Source organism: Orcinus orca, chromosome 2 (genome assembly GCF_937001465.1).
Source record: "Orcinus orca chromosome 2, mOrcOrc1.1, whole genome shotgun sequence".
Classification (NCBI taxonomy): domain Eukaryota; kingdom Metazoa; phylum Chordata; class Mammalia; order Artiodactyla; family Delphinidae; genus Orcinus; species Orcinus orca.
This window is the reverse complement of record NC_064560.1, coordinates 184,019,173-184,046,013: the sequence shown is the minus strand read 5'-3', so window position 1 is coordinate 184,046,013 and position 26,841 is coordinate 184,019,173. Positions and strand designations below refer to the sequence as shown.

General features: G+C 39.8%; 1 protein-coding gene across 1 annotated transcript in view; it reads right to left on the bottom strand.

Annotated features, from left to right (window-relative positions):
- Nucleotides 1-4,299: 4,299 nt before the first annotated feature.
- FLRT2 (fibronectin leucine rich transmembrane protein 2) overlaps nucleotides 4,300-26,841 on the bottom strand; it is a 102,694-nt gene continuing 80,152 nt past the window's right edge. The window contains exon 2 of the mRNA XM_033417723.2: nucleotides 4,300-12,269. Within this exon, the coding sequence (XP_033273614.1) occupies nucleotides 9,910-11,892 (1,983 nt within the window). The 5' untranslated portion in view covers nucleotides 11,893-12,269 and the 3' untranslated portion in view covers nucleotides 4,300-9,909. The remainder of the gene's footprint in view (nucleotides 12,270-26,841) is intronic.

Here is a 26,841-nt window from a genome sequence, read left to right as displayed (position 1 = left end):
TTTAACAATAGAAAGAGCTGTGGGCCAATCTATCAAAACAGATACCGGGGGATTCCCTGGTGGCGCAGTGGTTGAGAGTCCACCTGCAGATGCAGGAGACTCAGGTTCGTGCCCCGGTCTGAGAAGATCTCACACGCCGCAGAGCGGCTAGGCCCGTGAGCCATGGCCGCTGAGCCTGCACGTCCGGAGCCTGTGCTCCGCAACGGGAGAGGCCACAACAGTGAGAGGCCCGTGTACCACACACAAAAAACAAACAAACAAAAAACAGATACCGGCCCAAACAGAATAGAAATTGGCTGTAGACCATGGGATTGGTAGGACTGACTTACACCTACCAAATAATTGCCCTGAAACCAATTAAACTCTGCAGTCAAGGACTGGAATATAAAGTATTTTCTTCCCTTAGCGTCCGGATATCTGATCTTCTGTATTTATTGATCAAGGAAACGCAGGATTAAAAGGAAAATAATGCTAATATAGACCCCAGTGAGTGAGCTGCTTTGAGACTATTTTAACTACCATGAATAGAAAGTGTACAGAAGGAAAAAAAAACCCACAACCCAGCTGAAGAGGATACATGTTTCTTAATTACAGCTAGATTATGAAATCAAGAATGGTATTGATTGCAAAAAGGAACTATGTGACAGCTGGTAGACTATCACATCTGCATTGCAGAGCCATTAAAGAACTCTTCCATTTGGTTGCTACCTTCCCCACTAACAATCAAGTGTGGATGTAGATGCCACGGCTTGTGGTATAGTAGAACGAAATAAAACTACGTCATTTAACATTATAGATCTTTGAAACAGAAAGTTAATACCTTGATCTTTATAATGTTTCAATTGCCCAGTGTCTTCTGAACACTCATTCTGATACTCACCCATTTGAAACATTTCCTGATTTAATTTTCAGCAATAACCATGCCTACATGTCCTCTGCAGATCAGAGAAGAAATAACTACACTACAAAGAAGTCTATTCTCTCTCCGTTCAACTGTGCTGTTCAATGGATCCCGCTCACCATGAGACAAAGGACCTGGTATTGTTTTGTGTTACCCTGTGGGATCTCACTTTCCCCAACTGTTCCAGAAAAAAAAAAAAATAGGGAAAATGAAAAGCTGCCTGTCAAATTTGTGTTGAAAATGGTTGTACACAGTGATGTGGAATTTTGGATGCTAACTACATTTACATAAATGATTCCTGCATATAATTCTGATCCTAATGCTCAAGAAGTTTGGTTTCATCATATAAAGTTGGCAATATGTCACACCGTGCTTGTGAATTGGGTTTGCCTGAAACATACATGGTGCTTGATGTCATTTATTCAGCCTCAGATAATGTGTTAACTTCTATACCTGCTTTCAGTTCTGACAGCGGTCATATGTGTTAGTCTTCACTGTCTCCATTTAAGGTAAAAGAAACCGATGACCCTAAAGTGTAAGTTATTAACAAGGCCAATTGGCTGGTCAATGGCAAAGGCAGATTTCCAACATAAGTCAGCCTCATTCAAGTTTCAATAACCACTACTCTCTACTGCATCCTTCTTTATGGGAATATCATTTCTAGGAGAGACTATTTATTCTCATGGTAAAAACCAAGATAATACAATGTGAACGTTTAAGTGATACATGCCGTATTTTTGATATAGGGTATGACACAGTGAATAATGACTGTCCCTTTTGATACTGCTGATGGAAACAACAAAAACAAATCTACCTCTGCTTTTTACATGTGAAGAATTCATTTTGACTAGCAAACGGTCAAAATGTTTTCCTCAATTTGACTTTGTGTCTCCCCATACTTTGCATACTTTTCATGATGGTGACATTTTGTTGCAAGACGAGTTTTTAAGATAGCTCTGTATATGCCTTTTGCAAGCTGGCTCAGTTTTGAGGTTGTGTGTAAATCGAAAAAAAGGATATTCTTCAAATCATTTTAACAGTTCTCTTAGCCTTCCCTGTGGGTGTAAACATATCCTGAGTCCATCTCAAGCTCCCAAATCAGATAAATGTGTGGCTATCATATAATCATAAAAACAAAATTTCTGTAAAATATAGCAATGGGTAACCAAGAGATGTTAAAGAAAATATATGATTTGCTTCGAGCAAAGCTTATTGTGCGTGATTCACAATTCTATAGCTCTTTCTGAGGTTTGAAAAGAAATTATCCAGCCACAGGAGATTGACAGGGTAGCTGTTATTTGAGGCGATGCTGTGTGTGGAGAGCTGATCCCACAGGGAGCCTGATGTCACCATGGGGCCCCCTGTGCTCCAATCACACTTTCTCCAAAAGCACATACAGGGTAGCTGCCAGGGGCTGGACACCATACTCAACACTGGATGAGATACAATTGACAGAATATGTGCTCTGTCTCTCCTGGAGTATAGTCATGAAACAGACCCATGAAAATTTACAATGCATGGGTGCCACAAATAAAAGTATTTTAAAGTTAGATTAACTGCACAGAGAGGTCAGATCATTAACAGGTATGATTCAAGCTTTCCAAGTGTTGGGGGGTGGGTGTATATTTGAATTGTATCTTGAATAGTCAACCAGACAAGGAACTTGAGATCTCTTAGAGATAGACTGAAAGATTTTCATTCATTTTTTAATTTAAGATATATATCTAACCTAGAGCACATAATGAATGAGGAGGAAATACTGGTAAGGAATACCAGGCAGCAACGGGTAGTAGGACGCGTATGTCACACAAGGAGTTTGACTTCTCTCTTAAAGTAATGATAATGGAATATTTTGGAATTGAGATAGTGTCACAACAAGCATTTTTTATAGATTATCCTTTGTCCTGCAATGTGTACACGAGGCTGAAGTGGGAACAGACTGAAGGAAGGGTCTTAACCATGTCAGGGTTAGGAAGCTGAGAGAAGAAAACACATTTGAGAGCGTGTGTAAGTGCCAGAACTAGTACTGTTAGCTGATTATTTAAATATAGGTGCGTGAGCGCTCCAAGAAGTCAAAGAGTGTGGGGAATGGCCTAGGCTCTGAGTTGAATACCAGCAACTTCCAGGAAAGATTTTTGGTGATGCAAAGTTAAGTCTCCTGGAAAACTGTCTCACTCAGCGCCAAAACTTACCAGGCCTCAGCGAATATTTGCTGAATGAAAACAAAACTTAATTACCCAAACCAGGGAGTTTAACAGACCCTCTGATGCATCACATTTTTATATTTGATTAGAAAAAGATGGACCCATTATGGAGGTTTATTATGTCAAATGATAAGAATCCCCCTAAGGGTACATTGAAATGTTCATCTACTTTAGACTTCATACCAAGAACCTGGACAGATGGGATCATCAGTTGGTGTGTGTCCTACAGTGACATCCAGTTTGGAGTTTAACAGTAAAAATTCTTTATCCTTAACTTTCTGTATACCTAATGAGATAAAGCTTGTATAATATCCTCTAAAGCACACATTCAATATTTGTGCTATGAAATAAAGGTATAAATCCAGAAGCCAGTTTGCTAACACCCTAATAGATTCTTATCTGTGAGCATCTTCAGCAGGATTTACAAAATATTTAGAGCAACCTCTCAAGTATGAACCAAATTCATTACTAAAAATAACCTGACTCAAGTTTTTTTAATAGTTCTCTCAGCTCACCCCATGGATATACACAGAGCTTGCTTGATTCCATCTGAAGCTTTCAAATCAAATCAATGTACAGGTATCAAATGATCACAAAATCAGAATATAAAAATTAAAATTATAGGAATGGATGACCAAGGGAGTTCAAAGACATAGATATTTTGAGGTTTGTAAGAATATTCCCTTGATTGGTCACCAACAATCAATGGATGAATCCACTGGGTGAAGTTGTGGTATCTCCATCACTGAAAATCTTAAACACTAAGAATTTGTCCTGAAGGCTAGTCAGTCTTAAGGCTAGTCAATTGATTAAGAGGCAAGAAAACAAGAAGAGTCCATGGAGCCAGGTACCATTATTATGATTATTATTTTTGATTGATTTCCATTCTGTGCTCAATGGGAATTTAAGAGGTTGCCTTTGTAATTACCAAATACAATTCCAAAATGTTCAATTACTGGATGTAAATTTGAAAATTTAATTCAATTGAATTCTGATCTTATCAAAGCACTTTCTTTGTTTCATCTATTAAACACCAAGATCCTCTAACCTCTTTCTCTCTAGATATCTAATATACAAATTTGATGCATTATCAAACTTACCAACAGGTATATATGTCTCTTTTGTTATCTTAGATATTTCGTTGAGTTTAATGAGAGAATGTAAAGTTATCACATGGGCTCTGAGACACTGGAATATGTTAGAAAACAAGTTTATTACACGATCTGTGGGCTTCCTAGCAGCAGAGTCATATTTTTCTCTGAATCCCCAGTAGAACCTAATAAAGTACTCTGTAAAAAGTAGATGAAAAGTAAATATATTGGATGAACAAACGTTTTAGGAACATGGTGGAGTAGGAAATACACTTGGTTTGGCTAAGACTGTATTTCATTCTTCTATGAAACCTCTGAACTCAGACCAGTGCCTGGGACATAGTAAAAGTTGTTTCATAAACTCTTTTGAATGAAAGGTATTCCTCGATTAAGGGTCTGGTCTCCACAGAGTAGAGTCTGTAACTCTTGGCAAAAGTATCCAAGAACACATAGACATTATTTTGCACAAAATCTCCCAAATGTAATATGAATCACCTATTACAACCATCTTTCATAGTTAATTCTCCAACAGAGGTTCTGCAAGTCATTAATAGTAGTAACTGAGTGTCATCATTTTATTTCCTGATTCAGTCTCTGTCAAATACACTATTAGTAAAACGGCCAAGAGGGGTTAGAGAAAGGGATTCTGGAAAATCAGGAGATAATCCCGAATTGAACTTGAGCATATGAATACATACATTTTCATGAGTGCTTATTGAAAGTATGGGTGGATGAGCTCTATAAACAATTCTGAAGTAGAAAGTACCATGAGGATTCTTAAGGAAAAGTGACATTTAAAATGGACAGTGTATATTATGAAATAGGGCAAAAGACTATTCTGATGAGATAACTACATTGGCATTTATCTATATTCTAAACAACACAGATTTCACAAACACAAAATAATATGCTCCATGTATGTGTGTATATTCAAAAGATATTCATAGGAACACACAATTTAGTCAGGAAATAGAAAAGAACGTGAAGATTTCATATAAACCCCTCACACAAAAAGAGTCAAATGGCCTTAAAACACAGAAGTTTTCTTCAAGGTAAGAGAAAATGAAAAACCCTACTACCTCCTTCATCCCATCCATGGTCCTCCATCAGGAAGTGTCCCTCATTTGTCTTTGACATGAACCAAGCAAGGATGGGCCGTATCCCAATGAACTTACTCAGATAAACACAATGTGGTTTCTTTTTAAAATAAGCCTTTACTGAGTATATCAACAAGGTACTGTATAGTGTAGAGTGAAGTTTGTAGTTAACAAAGTGTGCGACACAGTAGGTCTCAGGGGATGTGTGATGCAGAATCTTCCAGCCCCTTGCAGTCCCTTGTCAGTGAGAACACACTACACAGAAACCAGAAGCAAATCAACATACGGCTCAAACAATAACAAATCATCAGGATTAACTTTCAGCGAATATATACTGTTCCCACGAGGGACACACAGTGGCGACGCCTTCACCTTGCCTCAGAAAGGTTATAAATCTTACATCCCATGGATGTCTTTACGAATACCCCTGTGTGTGGTGTGTGTGTGTACACAAGTGTGTGTTTTACACTAGTTAAAAAATGTCTGTTGTGATGGCCTTGCTTTGTGCTCTTCTGGTGGGTGTGCTGCTAGAAAAAGAAAAAAAAAACTTAAACTATAGCAAAAGGAATGTGATTTTTTTTGTTGTTGTAACAGTATCCCCAGAATAACAGTGTAACAGTACATGTTATAACAACATGTACAAAACTTTCTCCCCACAATCAGGGACAAGCATCCCCCATTGTCAGCAATTGTCTTTCGACCCCACTGAAGAAATTAGAGAGAGGTGTAAACTACTGCTTCCTACATTAGTATTTTGACTTAAAAAAAAAAGCATCAGGCAAGGTTGGAGAAAACTAATAATGAAGAGGAGTTTTTTGGTTTGTTTTATGTATTTGTCTCTTTCTCTTTGGGGCTCCATTTTCTGTTCTGCTTTCCCATGAAGTTGGAAAGGTAAGTCATGAGCAAAACTATTACTCTCATATTCCAAAGTGAAACAATGTCTCCTTGTTATAGGGTAGAGAAAAATGCTAGAAGCTAAGAAGTAATGGAAATTGATCACTTCATTGTTGCAAGTTGTAATGTATTCTGCAAGTGAGGTTAGCTGACCAAGCTATCTGCTGTCCTCCCTGTGGACAGCAACTATATTGTCTTGTGTCTGGAATGGATGCTCTGTCCACAACATGGAGAGCTTGTTCTCCTCAGTGAGGAAGGAAGTTCTAACTCCTGTGGAATGACTAGGACTATTATGATCTAGTAGGAAATGGAGCCATAACATCAGCTATTTCATTCATCCTTTTTACCAGACTGGTCACATTATACTTTTTTTTAAATCTCTGGGAAAACATGTAACATATTTTCAACAAACATCCAGATAACTAGAAATTGCATGATTTCTCACAGGGTAGAATGTTTTCCACTTCTCGCATCAGAAAAATAGGCAGGAGGACACCCTTTGTGTCTCTGCTTTTGATTGTCCCATGCAAAAAGTTGTTAATGCATTTGACAGTTTGAGGGAAGCTAAGGGCTTCTCCCTATTCAAATACATCTCCCAAACAAGTAGGTATTCATGACAACGCTGGGTATGAATAATGTCAGTAATACCTGTGTGCTCATGGCTATGACTTTTCCTTTTGGAATTTCTTCTGCAAGTGACAGTTACCTAGCTCTGAAAGTGGACACATAGTATATGAAATCATTTGATTTGGTCAGACAGCATCGAGCTCTTTAAAAGCCGGTACATATGGCTTTGCTCATGGTCTTGTCCTGCACCTTGAACTGTGACTCTTGACTAATCTCAAAATGCAAAATAATGTATGAGCTCAAGAGAGGTCCAAAATACAGAGTTGATGTATCAGTAAAACATTCCCATAACAAAAACACCATTCAAAGCATCATCCACCACTGATGGTTGTTACAAATTCCATGATGTGCTTTCTATCCTGGTGTAGGTGAGTGCCCCAGGTACACTATTACAAATAGGAGACTGATCTCAATTTTAACAGTCTCTGTCATGTTGTGCACAAGCTCAGAATTAAGTCTATAACTAGATTCTATCTCTTCAGAAATGTCTTCTAGCAAAGGAACCATTTCAGATCATCCTAATCATTTCACATGACCAGGTCTCTGTCATAGGACTTAAGCCCCAAATAATTCTGTGAATCCCATTAGACATTATAGAAACCTCTCTAATTTTGGTCTTCTTGGCTCAAAGCAAAAACATTTGTTTCAGCAGCGAAGTATCCAGCTGGAGGTTATACACACAATACAAATAAATGAGAATGATTATTTTGTGGATAAAAGGAAAAAAAAAACCCTCAAAAATCAAAGTACCATCATTTGAACACATAGTTTTATCTACACAGCCAAGGAGAAAGGGACAGTGGGAGGGAATTATCCAGTTAAATACACAAAACCCCATGTCATGGTCCTGCATTTCAGATGGCTTACTGCTACACTGATCACTTTCACAGATTGTCTTAACCCTTCACTGTGTGGATCAAGCTTTAAAAAAGCAACAGACAAAACGAGCTAGCTAATAAACTAAAATGAAAACCGAAGTCACTTTAGAATTAATTCAAATTAATTAGTAGTTAATTTCAGCTCAGCTGACTGCACAGTTTCGATTCTTGTGTCTATAACATAACTTCAGTTATATTTTCTGCTTATTCTGAGGGACAAGGGAGATTAAAACATATGAGTTGGGGATATATTATTAAAGAAAATAAAGCTCTTACTATAAAGAAAAACTTGCATAGCATTTTATACCTAAACTCTTACAAAGTAGACACATCACAGTTCTATTTTGTTAAAAGTAAGAGGGACAGAGAAAGAGAAAGCAAAATGATTGTGACATTAACTTCATAGGTTCCTAAAATAATGGCTGGTGATCAAGGAAACATGCAACACAGACTGAAATGCCTAAATTTGATTTTGAAAATAATTTTCCAAGGGTGTATTTTTTAGATAATGTATGAGTGTGATCGATAGCCCTTCTACAACTAAGGGATGGAAAGGAGTACATTATACATGCTTTCTGAAAATGGACGTTGCTTCAAAAAATATCTAGAATTAAGTCTGGACATCCTTCTCTTCTCCATGCCCTCTGTCCTATGCCCTGCTTTGCCAAGATTAGGAGAACAAGTCTTCCCTCTCAGACTTGATCATTTTTTTTCATCTGTTATGCTGTTAATATAAGATTGATTATCCCTCCACAATTCCCAAAGAAGAGGAACATCCATGACTGAAAGGAATAAATGAAATTTAAAAAACGGAAGGTCAAAGTCAGTTCAAGGTGGAAACTTGGTATTGCTTTTTAAACAAATATGTTATTTTGCCAGCTTTGATGTGTCCTTACAGAATTATTAGCAAGGAGAATTAGTATACATTTTAAAGTGTATATGGATATTTTGTGCAACCAAGACTGGCATCCATGATGTTCTTTTGAATTTTGAAGAGAGGGGGAATGACAAATGTTGCCTCTACAGCTAATTACGAAAATATACGTGAGGTGATTGGAAGACAAGAATTTCCGAGGGGATAAAGGTATTAATTCAAGCTATTTCAACATGATACTAACAAAGTTAGTTGATATAGTATAACAGAACCACTGATCACTTGCTTTTGTCTAAATGGTATCAATAATTTTTACATAACAAGTTTAGTATATTCCAAACATTGATCCCTTGTTGGTCTAAATATCATGTTGACATAGCTGCAGTGAATCTACCCAAATAGTTCTCATTATCAAAAATAATTCCATTCAATATAATTCTTCCCATTATTTTATTAGCCTCTTCTAAAAAAAGTATTCTAGAATATATCTCTGATGAATGTGATTCAACCTGACATATGATTTGAACAGTAACACTTTTAAAGGGAGTTTTCTTGCTGGGACATCCTACCTGCCCCCGAAGATGACTGAAAACAGACTCAGGTCTCTCACTGTTTCACATAGGGCCAGGGAAGCCTGAAGAGTGATTTTCAAGTTCCCAATCAGAAAGCCAACCCCTGGGTTTGACTGTCTTTTTAAATCTTATCTCATTTTCTTGATTCTGCCAGGATGGGTTAACTTATCTCACAGGAACTGACTTCCTCAAGAGATGTTTTCTGCATTTCCTCCTTTGGGTCAAATCAGGGTGACTACCTCCTTTCTTATACTCTAGAAGTTTTCACTTTTCTTCCAGACCAGGAAATATACAAATAGCGTGAAGATATCTGGGGTCATTTCTGGTTTTATGCCTATTATTTATCCTACACTGATGAGTCCATTTTAACCTGCCCTTTCATCTGACCACCAACTCTAGGAAAGGAATTTGTTCTGAAGCTTCAACAGCAAAGTGGTGAATTGCATCAGGAGGAAGAATCACTCATTCTTTTACCTTAGTATTGGGTTCTCATTGTACAACCCTGTACAGTACTTCAGCAGCTATTTTTTTTTTTTTAAGATTTTAAAAAGCAAAGAGTTACAAAACTGTTTGTAATTAACTTGGAATAGAAAAGATAGCACTTTTTTTAAATCCCATTATATAGTACACCGTATAAATTACAGAGTATTCAAATGCACAAATGCATCTGTGTAACATTTATCAAATGTAATTGGCGTGTCTTTATGTGCACACACGAGTGTGTTCTCGAGAGTCTTACTGTCCGCGTTTGTAATGCTGGACCTCTAGCTGTCACGTATGGCAGTGCTCCAAGTCTGGCACACTGCTGTTGCAGTATCGCATGTTGTTGGGGATATGGCAGTCTGTGTAATTAATGCCCCCATTTGGGGTGTAAATGGGCTGCAGTCTGAAATCTCCTTTAAGGAGCTGATCGTTATTTAAGGAGACGATCTGAAAGCTGGTTTCTGTCATCTCCAGGATGGAATTGTCCTTTTTGGTGCCTGCCTCGCAATAGTCATCTTTCCGCCGGCCTCGGTTGTATTTCCACTTCTGGGAGGTGTAGCGCCCCTTTTTGTGCATATGCCAGCAAAAGACACCGAGCAGGACCACAAGCACAAATATCACCGCACCCCCGATCAGCCCCGCCAGCAGAAAAGGGGAGCCCATGCTGTGGGAAGTCGTCTGCTCATGGCTGGAAGCCGTGTTGCTGCCGTTGTTCACATAGGAGGCATGGGTGGTGGCCTCAGAACAAATGGTGTCTTCTACAGCTCGGTAGTTAAATGCATCCAGTGGCACTAAACAAATCCGATAAGTGGATCTGGGCTCTAAATTGACCAGGCTCAGATGCTGCTTCTCACCACTGACAATGCGTTCCTGAACGATGCCCCCCACCAAACTGTGGCCCATTTTCACCCACGTGAGTTTGTACGCCATCACAGTAAAGAGAGAGAGCCAGCTGACTTGAATGGAAGTGTCATTCACAAAATGGATAGAGAGCTGGATCCGTTCAGAAAGAGGCGGGGTCACTCTTTCTCTGCCATCCCAGTCGGGAATCGTGGGGAGTTTCGATGCCATGGGAGTTAGAGGCGCATAGCTTCTGCTAGGGGTCGGGACAGAGAGTGTGGGAGGCTGAGTCGTGGGCGAAGCTGAACTTGGAGCTGGAGTGAAGAGAGGCAGGCCGGGGGTCGTGGTGGGACAGGACAACAGATTCATATTCAACTCCCGGACTGCCATCCCCCGGACTTGTTCAGGACCTTGGCACATGAAACCTCGCACATTCAGAGATGAGGGTATGTGTTTGAGCCATTCTGTGACCCATTTAATACTGCAGTCACAGAACCAAGGATTATTCCGAGCAGTGAGCTGCTTCAGGTTGGAGAGGTTATCGAAGACCCCTTGAGTCAACACGCGCAGCTGGTTGTTGGATATATCCAGCCGTTCCAGCTTCCGGAGATTCGAGAAGGCTGTCAAAGGGATGTGGTTGATCTGGTTGTCCTGCAGATAGAGCCTCATCAGGTGCGTACCTGGGAGGTCAGAAGGGGGATGGGAGAGCGAATTCCGGACAATGGAAAATTCCTTGAGCTTGGCGAGGTGGCTGAAGGTGCCCTCGGCAATGCCCTTGTTGGTCAGGAGGTTTCCATCCACGATCAGACGCTCCAAGCTGGTGAGGTTCTGAAAGGCCATGTCTGATATGACGGCAATTCGATTCTCATCCACTCTCAGCTCTTGCAGGTCCATGGGAAGCCCCACAGGCACGCTGCTCAGGTGATTCTTGGATAGAAACAACAATTTGAGGCTAATGGCCTCCCGGAAGGCCCCATCTTCCACCCCCACCGTGGATATTGAGTTGTCATCCAGGTGGAGCTCTTCAAGCTTCAAGAGCTGGGCCAGGGCGGCCCGTGAAATGGTCTGAATATTGTTTTCCTGCAGATGGAGAACTCGGACGTTCTTGGGAAGGTTCATGGGGAATTCATCCAGTTGGTTCCCATAAAGGTACACGGTGTGCACAGACTGTACGTTGTGCAGCTCTGCAGGAAACCCAGCATTATTAATTTGGTTGTTGTGGAGGTAGAGTACAGTGACGCCCTCCGGGATCCCAAGAGGCACTGAGGTCAAGCTTCGCTCGTTACAGTAGACAAAGTTCCTGTCGCAGCGACACACGCTAGGGCACGCCAGGAGTTTTGACACTTGTGAGTAGAGCCCCAGGGAAATGAGAAGCCAAGATTTCAGGAAAAAAGCCCCCTGGCTGGGCCCCTGTGTAGTCTGTAGGCCCATTTCTGAAGTACAGAAATAAAATACGATGTGGTAGTGAAAAGAAAAAGAAGAAGAAAAAAAAAAACAGATAGCAAAACCAAAATGATTGAACGCAGTTCTGTTAAAGTCCAGAACTCCAGCTAGAGGAAAAGTCCCGAAGGCCAAGGTCAAAGAATCTGCCTGTGGTCTCTGGTCTTATCAGCCTATGTTGCCCTCTTTGCTATTGTCCTCCATGTGCAAAAAAATTTCAATAAGGAGAACTTTCCACCCAGGCAACAAGTGAAGCCAAGTTATCAGCGGTCAAAAGGGGCCCAGTTGGGTAGGCAGAATCCCTTCTTCTGTGGTCCGTCAGGTCAGTGTGGATCAGCCTATGAACTTGGTTAAGTTCAGTCTGCAATCTGCTGTAGGAAAGTAGAGAGAAAAGAGTCAGTTAAGGGTAGTGAGTGGGTAAAGTGCTGATCTGACTGTGGCTTTTCAAGAATGCTGTGATTCAATGTTCATTGCAGCACTATTTACAATAGCCAGGACATGGAAGCAACCTAAGTGTCCATTGTCAGATGAATGGTTAAAGAAGATGTGGCACATATATACAATGGAATATTACTCAGCCATAAAAAGAAACAGAACTGAGTTATTTGTAGTGAGGTGGATAGACCTAGAGTCTGTCATACAGAGTGAAGTAGGTCAGAAAGAGAAAAACAAATACCGTATGCTAACACATATATATGGAATCTAAAAAAAAAAAAAATGGTTCTGAAGAACCTAGATGCAGGACAGGAATAAAGACGCAGACCTAGAGAATGGACTTGAGGACACAGAGATGGGGAAGAGTAAGCTGGGAGGAAGGGAGAGAGAGGCATGCACATATATACACTACCGAATGTAAAATAGATAGCTAGTGGGAAGCAGTCGCATAGCACAGGGAGATCAGCTCAGTGCTTTGTGACCACCTAGAGGGGTGGGATAAGGAGGGTGGGAGGGAGACTCAAGAGAGAGGGGATACGGGGATATATGTATACATATAGCTGATTCACTTTCTTATAGAGCAGAAACTAATACAACATTGTAAAGCAATTATACTCCAACAAAGATGTTAAAAAACAAAACAAAAACAAAAACATCACTGTGATTGGGACTAAATGATCAGGGAGTTGGCATTAAGTGACATGCTAAATAATAATAATTCAGTTGAAAAGTTATTTAAGAAATGAAAACGATTCAATTATCTTTATCATCAAACGGAGACCATACTGTTACCTCTCACTATCAATGATCATATTGTGAATTTCACAGCACAGTGAGTATCTTCTCTCAGAGATCTATTTGCATATCCAAACAGACAGGCACAAGAGGCCCAGGGCTGAATCCATTGAATCAATGATGACCATCTACAAATGCAACTGGTCACAGTCATATTTCAAGATGAAATGAGTGACTGAGCAACGAATACAATTTAAGGGAAAAAAAATTGTGAAACCCTTTCCAGTTATAAACAAATGCAAAATGGGGACTGATAAAGTTATTTAGAAAGATGCATCCTTCTGATCTGACACTGTGATGAAGCAGTTTAAAGGTGATGCACAGAAACAGAGGTGATGTCAAGTCAGAGAGAAGACTGCTCTTTTCTTCCCCACTCCCCACCTCCTCTCATCTCTCTCTGCCTCCCAAATAGCCCCCACTTGAGTTACCCATGACACATTTCCACTTATCCCCTCTTTTGAGACCTTCAGGTTCAGATGAGATACACCATTGCGATTCCTTTGAGAGCTGACAAGCTCATGACTGCGAATAGAATTATTTTCCAGCAACTCAACCTTCCTCCCATCTGTATGTGTTTTCCTGCTTTTAGGAAAGGACTTTCAGTAAACTTTGAAATGTTAGAAGACACAGTTGGGGAAGTAAAGGCAATATACAGATAGTAATCAGACCTTCTTGCTCCACAACTGTTCCGTCTATTTTTAGATTAGAGAAGTAAAGAAGTTAATTGAAAGGTGCCAGATTTGATTTCCCTACAAAAGCAGCTAACGTGACAGGACATGGCAAGCCGGAAGTCTCTTACTTCTTACCAATACACAACAATTGAAACAACTTATATGTAAAGCACAGAGGAACTATTTGAAATTGTTCCTTTAGCTATCTTTAGAAAGGTAATTAAAAAAGAAGAAGAAAAAAAAAACCATTGTAACTACTATTTAACTGTCCAGACTCTTGTAAATTTGTTCTACAATTTGAAATATTGTGAGCCATCTAAAAAATGCCTTTGATGACCAGAAACGGTAATATTCATTTTTCTATTGTTCAGAAAACTTAAAAAAAAAAAAAAAAAAGGGAGGGGGTATAGGGAGTATCTTTCCAGGCAAAACAGATGGATGTGATACTTTATTAAAAATTAAGCATTATTTAAGTTGTTAAAAATTACAAATATATGTTTTATCACATGGAACAGGAGTCATCCTCTCTGCCCAAAATCTCCCTATACGCTTAAAGGATAATTTATAATACAACTAAGCGTAGTGCAGGAAAAGCGAATGTAATGCCATCAGCTTGATGCCATCCCTAGCTCAGGTTTCAAATTCTCAAACCATCTCAATGTTCCCTAATAGCCTGCTACTCAAGTGTGATCCCTGGTCCAACAGCACGAACCTGTGAAGTTGCTGGAAACAGAATCTGCACATTAGCAAGAGCCTGGGGCGTACACGTTAAAATTAGAGAAACACTGCCCTCAACACAGTGCCGTCTTATTTAAGCTTTCAAATGTTTTAATTTATTAAGTGTAAAATACATGCAAGAGCATGTCAAATGATTCATTTGAGAAGAGTAAAAGCATAAGGCATACTAATCACTTTCGTCCCCAGGAGATGGTCTCAAATTGCATCTTACATGTAAATGACATCTTACAGGTAGAGTAATGCAATGACTAAATATATCACTTGGCTTCAACAGACCCTTGAAAATGTATGTCTGAATGACAAGCACTAATATCCAGGAGGAGCTTAAAGAGCTATTTGTAATCAGAGGGGGCCTACTTTCATAAAGCATGATTTATTTAAGAACAAAAATCTGTTTGGTGCTATTAGCATTTACTCTTCAAAAAAGGTAGGAAAGTGAGACCAAAAGAATAGAATCTAACACATTTTTGAGTATTCCATGGGAATCTTCAAAGTGTGATAGTAGCACACAATGAACAGAATTTTCCAAGGGAGAAAACACAGCTGCCCCAGGGTCTTTAAATTCCTATGTAAAAAGAATAGATGCTTCTCAACTTGGCATTTACAAGCCAAGCTTTAAGGCCCTAGAAACAACAAACCAGTGCTTGAAGATGGTAGAATTTGTTTAGAAACTTCTTCAGTGAAGAGACTCAAGGCAATAATGATTGCGAGCTAACAAAGTACTCAGGGATCACTGGAGACCATCACTGTGCATCCAAATTGCAACTCTTCCACTTGCTTCAACTGTGTCCTCTGTAAGGAGAGAAAAAGCCCTATCAGCCAACCCTTTGCCCCAGGCCTTGCTCTCTTGGCAGGTGGACTTTACTCATGAGTGGTTCTCCTATAATTACATAAGAAGAGGATGTGGTCCTGAAGAAAGCTCCTAATGGGATTACATGGGGCAAACCGTCACTGTTTATCCACCTCAATAGGAGAAAAGTCCCATCTAGATCGCGCTTGTGTTGATCAGCTATGGCAAGTTCAGTGTTGAAAGAAAACAAACTCTCAAGGTTTTCTTTGTGCTTCTTGGGAATTCCATAAAATAACTGTGCATAATAGACTTGTCCTAATTCCTGGATCAACAACTGCCTACATATTATATCAGCCAGTAGACTGTATCTTTGTTCAAATTAGTGCAAGTGTAAAACTGCAACCACCTAGGCAATAATGATTTTTTTTAAACTTAAGTAAGGCTAAAATCTCCATATTTCTCGCACTAGGGGGAGAAATCCTTTTAGACCTTAAAATGGAGACTGTATTTATAGAGAAAGCAGTATAGTATAATGATCAAAAGCATAGCCTCTGAGTTCTCATCCCACCTCTGGCACTTAGGAGCTAGATAAATTAGTTAACCTTTTTTTTTTTTTTTTTGCAGTACGCGGGCCTCTCACTGTTGCGGAGCACAGGCTCCGGACGCGCAGGCTCAGCGACCATGGCTCACGGGCCCAGCCGCTCTGCAGCATGTGGGATCCTCCCGGACCGGGGCACGAACCCGTGTCCCCTGCATCGGCAGGCGGACTCTCAACCACTGCGCCACCAGGGAAGCCCAGTTAACCTTTTAAGTCTTAGTCTCCCTATCTGAAAAATGGGGATAAAATAGTTCCTAACTCAACAGCACTGTTGAGATTAAATAGGATAATAGGATAATATTTGTGAGAAGTTATATGGTGCCTGACACATGGCAAAAACATAATAAATAAAACTTTTATTCTCTGTGTACTTGTTATTATTAATGATATCTAAAAAGGTGAACTCCAAAATGTAGAGTAAAATAAAATCACTTTGACTAACCAAGTTCTCTGTACTGACACTTCCTCCAGGATTTCTCAACATCAGCAGTATTTAGATTTTGAGCCAGATAATTCTTTTCTTGTGGAGCTGCTGTGTACATACAAAGATGTACATACAAAGATGTCTCCAGCTGCTGTGTACATACAAAGATGTACATACAAAGATGTCTCCAGCTGCTGTGTACATACAAAGATGTCTCCAGTGTACATACAAAGATGTCTCTGTGTACATACAAAGATGTCTCCAGACATTGCCATAGGTATGTCCCCTGGTGAGGCAAAATGCCCCCAGTTAAGAACAACTGACCCACCCCATCTTACAAGTACCTTAAAGAGTTAGTATTTTTATCTTGATTTTATAGAGGAAGGTGAAGATAAGTTTCTAATAAACAGAGCCCATAAATGTTTTGTGCCATGGCCACCAAAAAAGCATGAAAATGCAATATGTTTTTCATTCATTTATTCAGCCAATATTTATTGGGCACTGGAATGACGATACCATCATGCAGAGCTGATATGGTTTTTGCCTTTGTGAGTCTTAAAAGTATAATGAGGGGAGAGAAATGAATAAGCAGGGAATTATGGTACTGTGTAAAGATCTCCAATCTCAGGGCATCAGGAAATTATGGTACCATGTAAAAAGTTCTAATCTAGTGCATGGGGTATCAGGAAAAACACAGCAGAGGAAGGACTGTCTACGTGAGGATCTGAAGGATAGTAAGGTGCAAGCCAGGGAAGAGATTCCAGAAGTTCTGCACATGGACGGTTGTAATGTGGACCAAGAGGTGAAACCCAGCCCAGCTCAGAGAAGGAACAAAATTTTGACTGCACAGCACTTTTGCCCAACTCTTTGCTTCCCACAGAGATAGTCCTGTTTCTAGAAGTTAATAAACAAACCCATGTTTCAAAATCATTAGCCATTTCATTTATAAGTCTCTGAAGGTTGATAACAAAAAGATTTTGCTTTACAAGATGGATTTCAAATATTGAGAGCAAAAGGTGTGGGGTTTTTCTTCTTTCTTTCCTATTTGAATAGTGCACTGAGTATGTCTCCCCTCCAGGAAATGAGAGAATGTGAAGAATGGCTTAATGGAAGGTGCTAGGTAAAAACAGAAATTTTCATTTAAAGCAGAAAAGAGTTTCAAAAGCCCGAGTGTAAAACAACATGCAACAAAGGCTCTTTGGAGACAGCAAGACCCTGACCCTGCCTGTCTGTTAAAGATGACAGTAACGGCAGCAGTTATGCCAGGCTACTTTTTAACTCTTTTCATAGGAACTGAGACTCAAAAGACATAAATCATGGAAGAGCTTTCTGCAAAGTGTTTCTCTCCTCATGTTGCCTAAAAAGTTTTTTAAATTAATTCCAGGGGCTCTTAATAAACTCAGACTATAAAAATCATAGTACAGAAAACAGGCATTATCTATAAGCACTGCCGATTCCATAGTATAATGACACCAGGACAAACCTAATAAAAACCTTAATGGTTTCGGCATTGCCTGGATTGTGCCAAGACAGCACACTGCCTGGAGCGATGCAAGTGAAAAAGCTACTGTTGATGAGCTTTTTTTTTCCCAGAAAAGTTTCCCTGGATACATCAGACTTAGAGCTTCTGGAGTTAAGTTTGTGCTTAAAATCGACACACACAGGTGCAGAAACCATAGGCCCAACTACACTGCAAATGTCTTTGTTATAATCTGGAAACACTAAAGCAATTTATAGATCTTGTGCACATTTCCACATTCCTTAAGATAGGTTATAAATACTGTTCCTATAACAATCGGAGAGTTCTGTAGTTAGCTGGCCAAGATGTGGGAATTAGCAGAGGAATGCGGAGGAAAATATAACAATAGCTACCCCCTAACTTGAAACCATTTTTCCATCTCATTCACTGAAGCTCAATCAAGCTCCTTGAAGTTTTTCTCATTAGACAGATATTTTTCTTTGCCAAAACAAAGGGAGAGAAAGAAAGGAAGAGGGAGAAAAGGAGGGAAGGAGGGAAGGAAAGAAAGGAAACACTTTATTTAAACAGTCGACAATTTTCTGGCTCCAGTCAGTCTAGAATGGAAAACATTAAAATTGGACCAAAAAAAAAAAAAAGAAAAACTATTCTCCTGACAAGCATAAAATTCTCTAACACACTTGAAGGGTTGTTCTCACATGGTTTCCAATGCAGTTGGTTTGAATAATAGGGCTAAGTTTAGAACAAGTTACAATGCTAAAAACTCAACTGCATAAGCTTTGAGGACACCTTCATTACTGCCATACGCTTCTCTCAATCCACTAGGGAGCTCCCACTGACCATCCCCTGGGTTCATATAAATCTGTATAATCTAGGACTGCAAGACTGAGTCTTCACGGTATTTAATAAAGCCCACTGGTGAACAGACACTATTAGAGAAGAATTTTATTCAGACAGCGCCAACAGGATTAAACGAAGAAAAAAGTGTATGGTCAATAAAGGATGGAATTCCCTACAGCTCATATCTATACACTCTTCAACCCATTTCAAAGGGAGGTAGTTCAGCAGTCATTAATTTGCTCAGATACTGAGCACCTCACAGGTCGGGCATAGAAAATAGCTGATTTCTTAGACGTAACTTTGGGAGAGATTTTTCGCATCATCTGATCCAGCGATTCCCCATCCCCAAGGGTCATCAAAAACACTTAGGGAAGGTGATGAAACATTAAAGTTCCTGGGTCCCACCCCTGCAGATTCTGGTTTGACTGGTCTTCAAAGAAGGCTGGGTAGGTACATTTTGTCAACTTTCCCCAGATGGGTTTGATAATCAGTCACTTTAGGGTCTTACTACCCAGCCACTCACTAATCAGGAACTGCTTTCAGGACATCGAGACAACTGGTCCTTCTTGCTTCTGGATCAAATCAACAAGTGAGAGGTAGAGGTGGCGTGGGGGCATGGAAAGAGCAAAGGGTTTGGAGTCAGAATTTAACTTGACATCAGTGCAGCCACTCAAACGGCATGACAATGGACACTTAACCTCTCTGTGCATCACCTTTCTTCATCTCAAGAGGGGATAATAAACCATGCTCATGTTGGGAAGACTAGATCTAATGCATGTAAAGTAACAAAAAGCACCAACTAGGCACTCAATAAACTGTGATTTAAGAGAGGTAGAGATTGTATAATGAGAAAAAGGTGGGTCTGGGGACAGTTGACCGGGACAGCTTTCCCACTTACTAGCTGTGCTAATTTGGGCACATTACTTCATCTCCCTATGCCCCAGTTAACTCATATGCAAAATGGGGAAAATGATAGTATTAATCTCTCAGAGTTGTTGTAGGACTATAAATCACTTAGAATATCATCTAACACATGGAGAACATACATTCATTGTGTCATTCTTATTACTAGCATTAAAAAAAAAATAACAAAAAGCCCCCTATTCTAGGAAGCTTTTGTCCCTAATTTAGTAGACAGGTCATTCTGTTTAATTCATCAAATTTTATTTTTCTCTGACTTTCATTCTCTATTTTTATCATAGTTCTTTCCTCTGGGATACACACACACACCTTTCCATCCATCAACCTGCAAATATGTGGAGACATTTATTGGGTCTCTGAGATCTCTTCCTTTCCTGTGTAAATGTCCCTTTTCTTTCATTTGCTCCAGAGTCTTAGCAATGCTGATTCCTTCACTGGCAATGCCTTTCTTGATATGTGTTGCCCAGAATGGAAAATAAGACTCATGAGGTCTACCAGCACCAAGTACAGCTCAGCAAATACTCGGGGAATGCCCACGCCCTGCCAGGCATGGAGCTGGTAACCAGAAAGATACCTATGACATGGCCCTTGGTATTGCGTAAAGGTTCATGTCATATCAAGTAACTTTTTGTATAAAGCTCTTTATAATTCCAAAGACTTTTAATATGTTTCATTTCATCTAATCCCACAACAGCCCATAGGAGCTATTTATATCAACGTCAAATGAAGTCCACAGAGACGAAATAATTTGCCTGAAGCCACATAGACGGTATGGACAGAGGATAGTATTATAAATCTTCCGTATGAAAATGCAAGCTTCAGGTATAATTTTATGAACGGTGTTAGTTACAGTGGTATTAAAACCAACATCCGGGCTTCCCTGGTGGCGCAGTGGTTGGGAGTCCGCCTGCCGATACAGGGGACACGGGTTCGTGCCCCGGTCCGGGAAGATCCCACATGCCGCGGAGCGGCTGGGCCCATGAGCCATGGCCGCTGAGCCTGCGCGTCCGGAGCCTGTGCTCCGCAACGGGAGAGGCCACAACAGTGAGAGGCCCACGTACCGAAAAAAAAAAAAAAAAACAAACCAAAAAACCAACATCCACTTCCCTGAAAAAACTAAAGCCCCTCGCCACTGCTCAAATTTTCAAAACTAGCAGCAGCCTGGCATTTAAAGTGGGTAACGCTTCCAAGCAGGACTGGTGCATAAGTAAAAGGTAATTACACCAGGGGGCCCATTATCTGCTCTGCCCACGTGACTCCAGGACTCAGCAGGAATGGGAAATCAAGGGCTTTCCAGATGATGGGCAGCAGCAAGATGCCAAGAACTGGAGGCGTCTAAAGGACTAGACAGCTACTGATAAGCTGGTAGCAAGACAGACAACAAAGTCTCCTTGCCTCCTTCATAGCCAAGAGTCCCAAGTTTGCTGCCACCACGTTCTACAGCTTGGGAAGGTCTTTATGTGGGGTCACTGTCGGAAAAGCCATTTAAGGGATAAAACTAACTGCCAACTGTCCTACATACAGCCACCTTCTGTATACTAATTAAATGAAATGTTGTTAAGTGTTGTGAGTTCCTTGAATTCCAAGTGAAAAAAAAGTCTGTAGAAAATGGGATCAGTAAGCTACCAAACAGTAATTTTAGGGAAAATCTTTCTACATCTGCTTTTTCTCTACAAGAGACTTTGTTCAGACAATCCTATAATAGCATTTGACACCAGGAAATCTAATAGGTTTTCTTTTCCCTCTTCCACTCTATAACTCAAACATGCAGTGCTCATTCTGAATATGTGTGTCCCAAATGAGAATTCGTCCTCTTTTCCTCACCCCTTCCCTCTCTTTCTTTTTCAAAAGGCAGACTGTGCAGGGCTAGAACAAAAGATGTTTAAACAGTTCTTGATAATTCAAGAGAAGGAATAAGCAAATAACTATACTCACATTATTCACCACTAGGCTCTTGTACATTTCCAACTGGAGTTCAGATTCAGCTAAATATTCAAATACCTATTGAGAGCTAGTCACTACTAGTCTTGTGAAATGCCTACACAGCTATGAGAAGTTAAGTCATTATTACTCCTAATTTACAAATGAGGAAACTAGCTTGGAGAAATCTGTGACTTCCACCAGTTCAAACAGTAGCATATCCTAGAAATAGAACTGCAACTCAATTTTCCTGGCTAAAAAACAATCAGTGCTCTTCCCACTACACCACATTTCTCTCCTTATCAGTTTAGGGTATACAGTCTCTCATTTCAAAAATTCTTCTGTAACACCCCAGGTTCTCTTTGCCCTCTATTCTTTCATTACAGCAATGAAGCAAACACTTCCCACTCAATCACAAGCCCAATCTCCCCTGTGCCCACCTGAGTTTCAGATTCCCACTAGAGAAAGTCACCTAACAGCACAGACTAGTTCTACCTTAAATAAGAAATCCCCAACCTAAAGTGAGACCTCACCCCACCTAGCAATTTTACTGCACTTCTCTGGAAAGCATTCTCTCCCATTCTCCTCAAAGATGGCATTAAACTTCACTCTCCTTAGCCCTCCAAACCTTATTCCTCTCACCCTCAGTAGACAACCTGACTTTAATCTGAAGATAGCGGAAGGCATCAGACAGGATCTCCCACCTCTTTCTGTTGCCAAACATACGAGTTTATCTTTATGTGCACCTACTTTCTTTTCCTTAAAGGTTGATCACATCATCCGTTCCTTGGAGCCCTCGCCCTACAGGCCTCTCTGGAAGATAACTATCTCTTCCTTCCCTGTGTGCACAATCTCTCCCTCTCAAACTGGATCCATGTTTAAATATTCCCCACTATTTTCCACTAAAAAAATCTCCTTGACCCTCAAGTTCCCCTCCAGCTATTCCCACATTTCTCTCCTTTTAGCTAAATTCCTGGAAAGAACAGTCCATCATCAATATCTCTGTTTCCTCACCTCCCATCCACCTCACACCAACACATTCCATGCTGGTTCCCACTCCTACTCTCCCACAAGCTTCTCTTCTAATGTTTACATTAGGAGATGTTACCAATCTGCCCCAGGTTGGCAAATCCGAAGGGCTTTCTTTTGACTGTATTCCTCCCACTTAATCTCACAGCAACATTTAGACTTGTCCATGCCCTTACTGAAACATCCTCATTCCTTCGTTGCTATGACAGCTGCTAGTTTTCTTCCTATTTCTATTGTTATTTCCTATTTTGTAGGTTCTCCCTCTTCAGTGTAGCCATTCAGTGTTAGTCCAATAAGCTTGGGTCCAGACACTCTTCTTTTCTTCCCTTTGTAAGAAATGGCATCCAAGCCTTAAGCTTAAATGATCATATATGCAAATGATGCTTGAGAGGGTGTGGAGGGAAGGGAACCCTCCTACACTGTTGGTGGGAATGTAAATTGGTACAGCCACTGTGGATAACAGTATGGATGTTCCTTGAAAAACTAAAAACAGAAATACCATATGACCCAGCAATTCTACTCCTGGACATATACCCTGAGAAAACCATAATTCGAAAAGATAGATGCACCCCAATGTTCTTTGCAGCATTATTTACAATAGTTAGGACATGAAAGCAACCTAAATGTCCATCAATAGAGGAATGGATAAAGAAGATGTGGTACATATATACAATGGAATATTACTCAGCCATAAAAAGAACGAAACAATGCCATTTACAGCAACGTGGATGGACCTAGAGATTATCATACTAAGTGAAGTAAGTCAAACAGAGAAAAACAAATATGATATTTAAAAATATGTGGAATCTAATTTAAAAACATGATACAAATGAACTTATTTACAAAACAGAAACAGACTTACAGACATCAAAAACCAACTTATGATTACCAAAGGGGAAACAAGGTGGCGGGTGGGGGGGGGAGGAGGGATGAATCAGGAGGATGGGATTAACATACACACACTACTATATACAAGAAGATAACCAACTACTGTATAGCACAGGGAACTCCACTCAATATTCCATGATAACCTATATGAGAAAAGAATCCAAAATAGAATGAATATACGTGTGTGTATAACAGAATCACCTTGCACCTGAAACTAACACAACATTGTAAATCAACTAAACTCCAAAAACAGTTTTAAAAAATGATCATATATACAATCAGAAACTTCAATCTCCATCCTAGACTGTCCTCTCAGCTGCTTATCTGTACACCCAAACGCCCACCTGACTTACTTCAGTGTTTCAGGAGCACTTCCAACATAGCATTAACAGTTTTACAAACTTTAAAAGAATCTTACATACATGAACTCATAATAAAGCTATACATTTTATACTGTTATTATCTCACAGAGGGAATGGAGGCTCCAAGTTAAGTAGCTTCTCCAAAGTGGATGAGCAGAGAAGTGACACAGATGGACTTGAATTCAGGCATGATCTGCAGGGCCTTGCTCCTATCCTGTGTTCTGTCTCTCTGTAAACTCCACACATTCACAAGCTGGTCCCTCCCCAGGGCCGGGAGCAGCACATGGCAGGCATTCAAGAAGTGTTTGTAGAATAAATGGACGAATCAAAGAACGACCTTCAGATGATTAGTTTGTTTGCAGAGGCAGTCTGTGAAAGCTTTTCAGCTTCTTCAATCTGAGGTCCCATAAGAAATCACTAAGATAATATTTCAGAACAGGCTTCAAGGGTTTTACACTACACTAACCCAGCTGGAGAGATTGATGGATAAATAATTCCCAAACACAAAGGAACTAGATGACTTTAGGAAAAGACACAGAACACTCAAGTGGAAAATAACTGTAATTACTACAGCACTGTACTTCTTTTACAAAATAATATCAAATTCTGTGGTCTTCTTCAGCAAGAGTACTACTCAGATAAGATCAGTCTGATCTATTACTGCAAACTCTGTTTGATGAAAGACACATCTGATCATGCTAGATACCTAACACCTCAGTTTTAAAATGGTGATGACCTGAATTCAGGTAAGTCTTTATGGTCTACAGCAAATACGTGTTCTGCTTATATATACCAACAGCTTATAAATATTTACATACATTCAGTGTGACAGTTCAGCTGCATTTTAATAGCATATCACTTTACCACGCCACATAGTTAGAATCATAATATAAGCCAGTATCTTTGAGAGCTATAAAAATGCTTATGAAAAAAAACAAACTGAATCCAAAAATATAAACATGGCCTATTTTTCCCACCAAAATACTGCGCCCTATATGTAATAGACATAATGAAACAGAAAATCTCGTGTCTCCTTCACAAGGAGAATACAGATTTCAGGCAATGATATTGATTAGGTGCGTGAAATGAAATTACATAGTGTGTATTCCCATGTGGGTTATCTGGTTTTGAGTCTAAAAAAACAAAAAATTCATTGCTTAAGCCTATTTCAGTATGATAGTGATGGCTCTGAATGTAAGTGGTATAAAATTTCCTCACTGAATAAACAGGCTTTATAGTGCACCTTCTCATCTTCAGAACACCTGTCACGCAGAAGTGTCAGGCTATGTTCAGGGGACTATTTCTGGATCTGGAGGATGAGAAGGGACAAGAAACAGAAGAAAAAAATATTATTCCTTATCCTTAACCCTCTCCTTCTCTCAAGGAAATTCTCCCCTGCCCTGACCCTGGAACATGTCTAGATATGGGTTAAAATTAAATCAAGTGATTTCTAAGACATAAAATAAAACCTGAGATGAGAGCCATCAGTACCACATCCAGTGTAGCTACACAGTTCAGATAAGGAACAATTCAAAGGAAAATAATAAAAACACACACCCACAACAGATTTTAAAAGCTACCTTTAAAAAATCTATACTGGTGGCCTTTCTCATTTGAATGAATTTTGAAATATGTTCCCCCAATACTGAGGAATTTAAACATATGAGAAGATCCTTTTATAGGTTTATACGCAGTCAGAGCCCTGCTTTCATTTATGAACACTGCAGGTTCCCAACTTTACCCCACATGCAAAAAGCCTGTATTCTCTTAAGTATTGAATATATGCTGCCAATCAATTTCAACCACTTAAGTCTTTGTTAAAAAAAAAAAAAAGAGCTTCCACCAAAATATTTTTTAAAAATCAGGAGAACACAATAACATTTTTTCTTTTTCTTTTCTTTTCTTTTTTTTTTAAAAAAAGAAAGCAAGCTACAGTCTGACGTAGTCCATGTCACCCAGACCCATGTGCACATAGCTGGCAGCCAGAGGGAGGCAACACAGCTGTAAGATGATCCCAGTAATACACACACACACACACACACACACACACACACACACACACACATACACACACACACCCATCACATGAAAAAGTTTTGACTGTTTTTTCATCTTTGTCTCAGCTACTTTATGGTTGTTCAGAAAAGAATTCCTATCTTCACTTGTAAATAAAACTAAAAACTCAAGTATTAGAGAGTAATGTGAGTTTGGGATGATAAAGTAGATTTTAAAGACTGAGATTAATGAGGGGAGCATATATGTTTGAAATCAGATTGGATTACTCATTCCTTCCTTAGCTACATTTTCACACTTGACTGAAATGCAGGGCCCCCTGGTCCTTGGGAGTACCGCGGTGGGTCTAACAAGGTTTAACTTCTAAAATATCACATCTAAATGGCAGGCCTGCTCTCTTAGACAAAACACTCAAGAAACAGATCAAGGAAAAAGACTCGTGGGTGGGCATCTGCTTAATGTGACACGGTTTCCCAAAGGACCTGTGTTTCCACAAAAACCTTTTTACACCAGTTCCCTGACACTTACAATTTCATAATTGTAAACCAATTTCTTTGGACTAGAATGTTACCCTCTCTAGAAATCCAAATATCCTTGGCAGACATTCTAAATCAAGTGAAGTGTATCAGACTTTATCCTAAAGCTAGTATTTCTCATTCCTTCATTCATTTGTCAAACAAGTGTTGAGTGGCTACTCTGTGCCAGACACAGTGTGAGGCCCTTGGGATACAAAGATGAACAAGACAGATAAAGTCCCTGCAGTCGGGAAGGTTATCTGTTTTGAAAGCAAGACAGAAAAGAAATATCAAATAACAACTACAAACTTGAGACTGGAAATAATAAAATTATGAGCGACGTCATGAAGGGCATAGAGAAGTATGATAGAGCATATTGGGAGGCTGTGAGCGTGAGTATAAATATGGCAGACATGGATGACATCTTGGAGAGTGGGATTGCCAAAGGATGAGCAGCTGATACCCATGGGGGAGCTGGGACAAAGGAGGGCAGTGCATGGGAGGAGAGAGGCTAACACAACAGT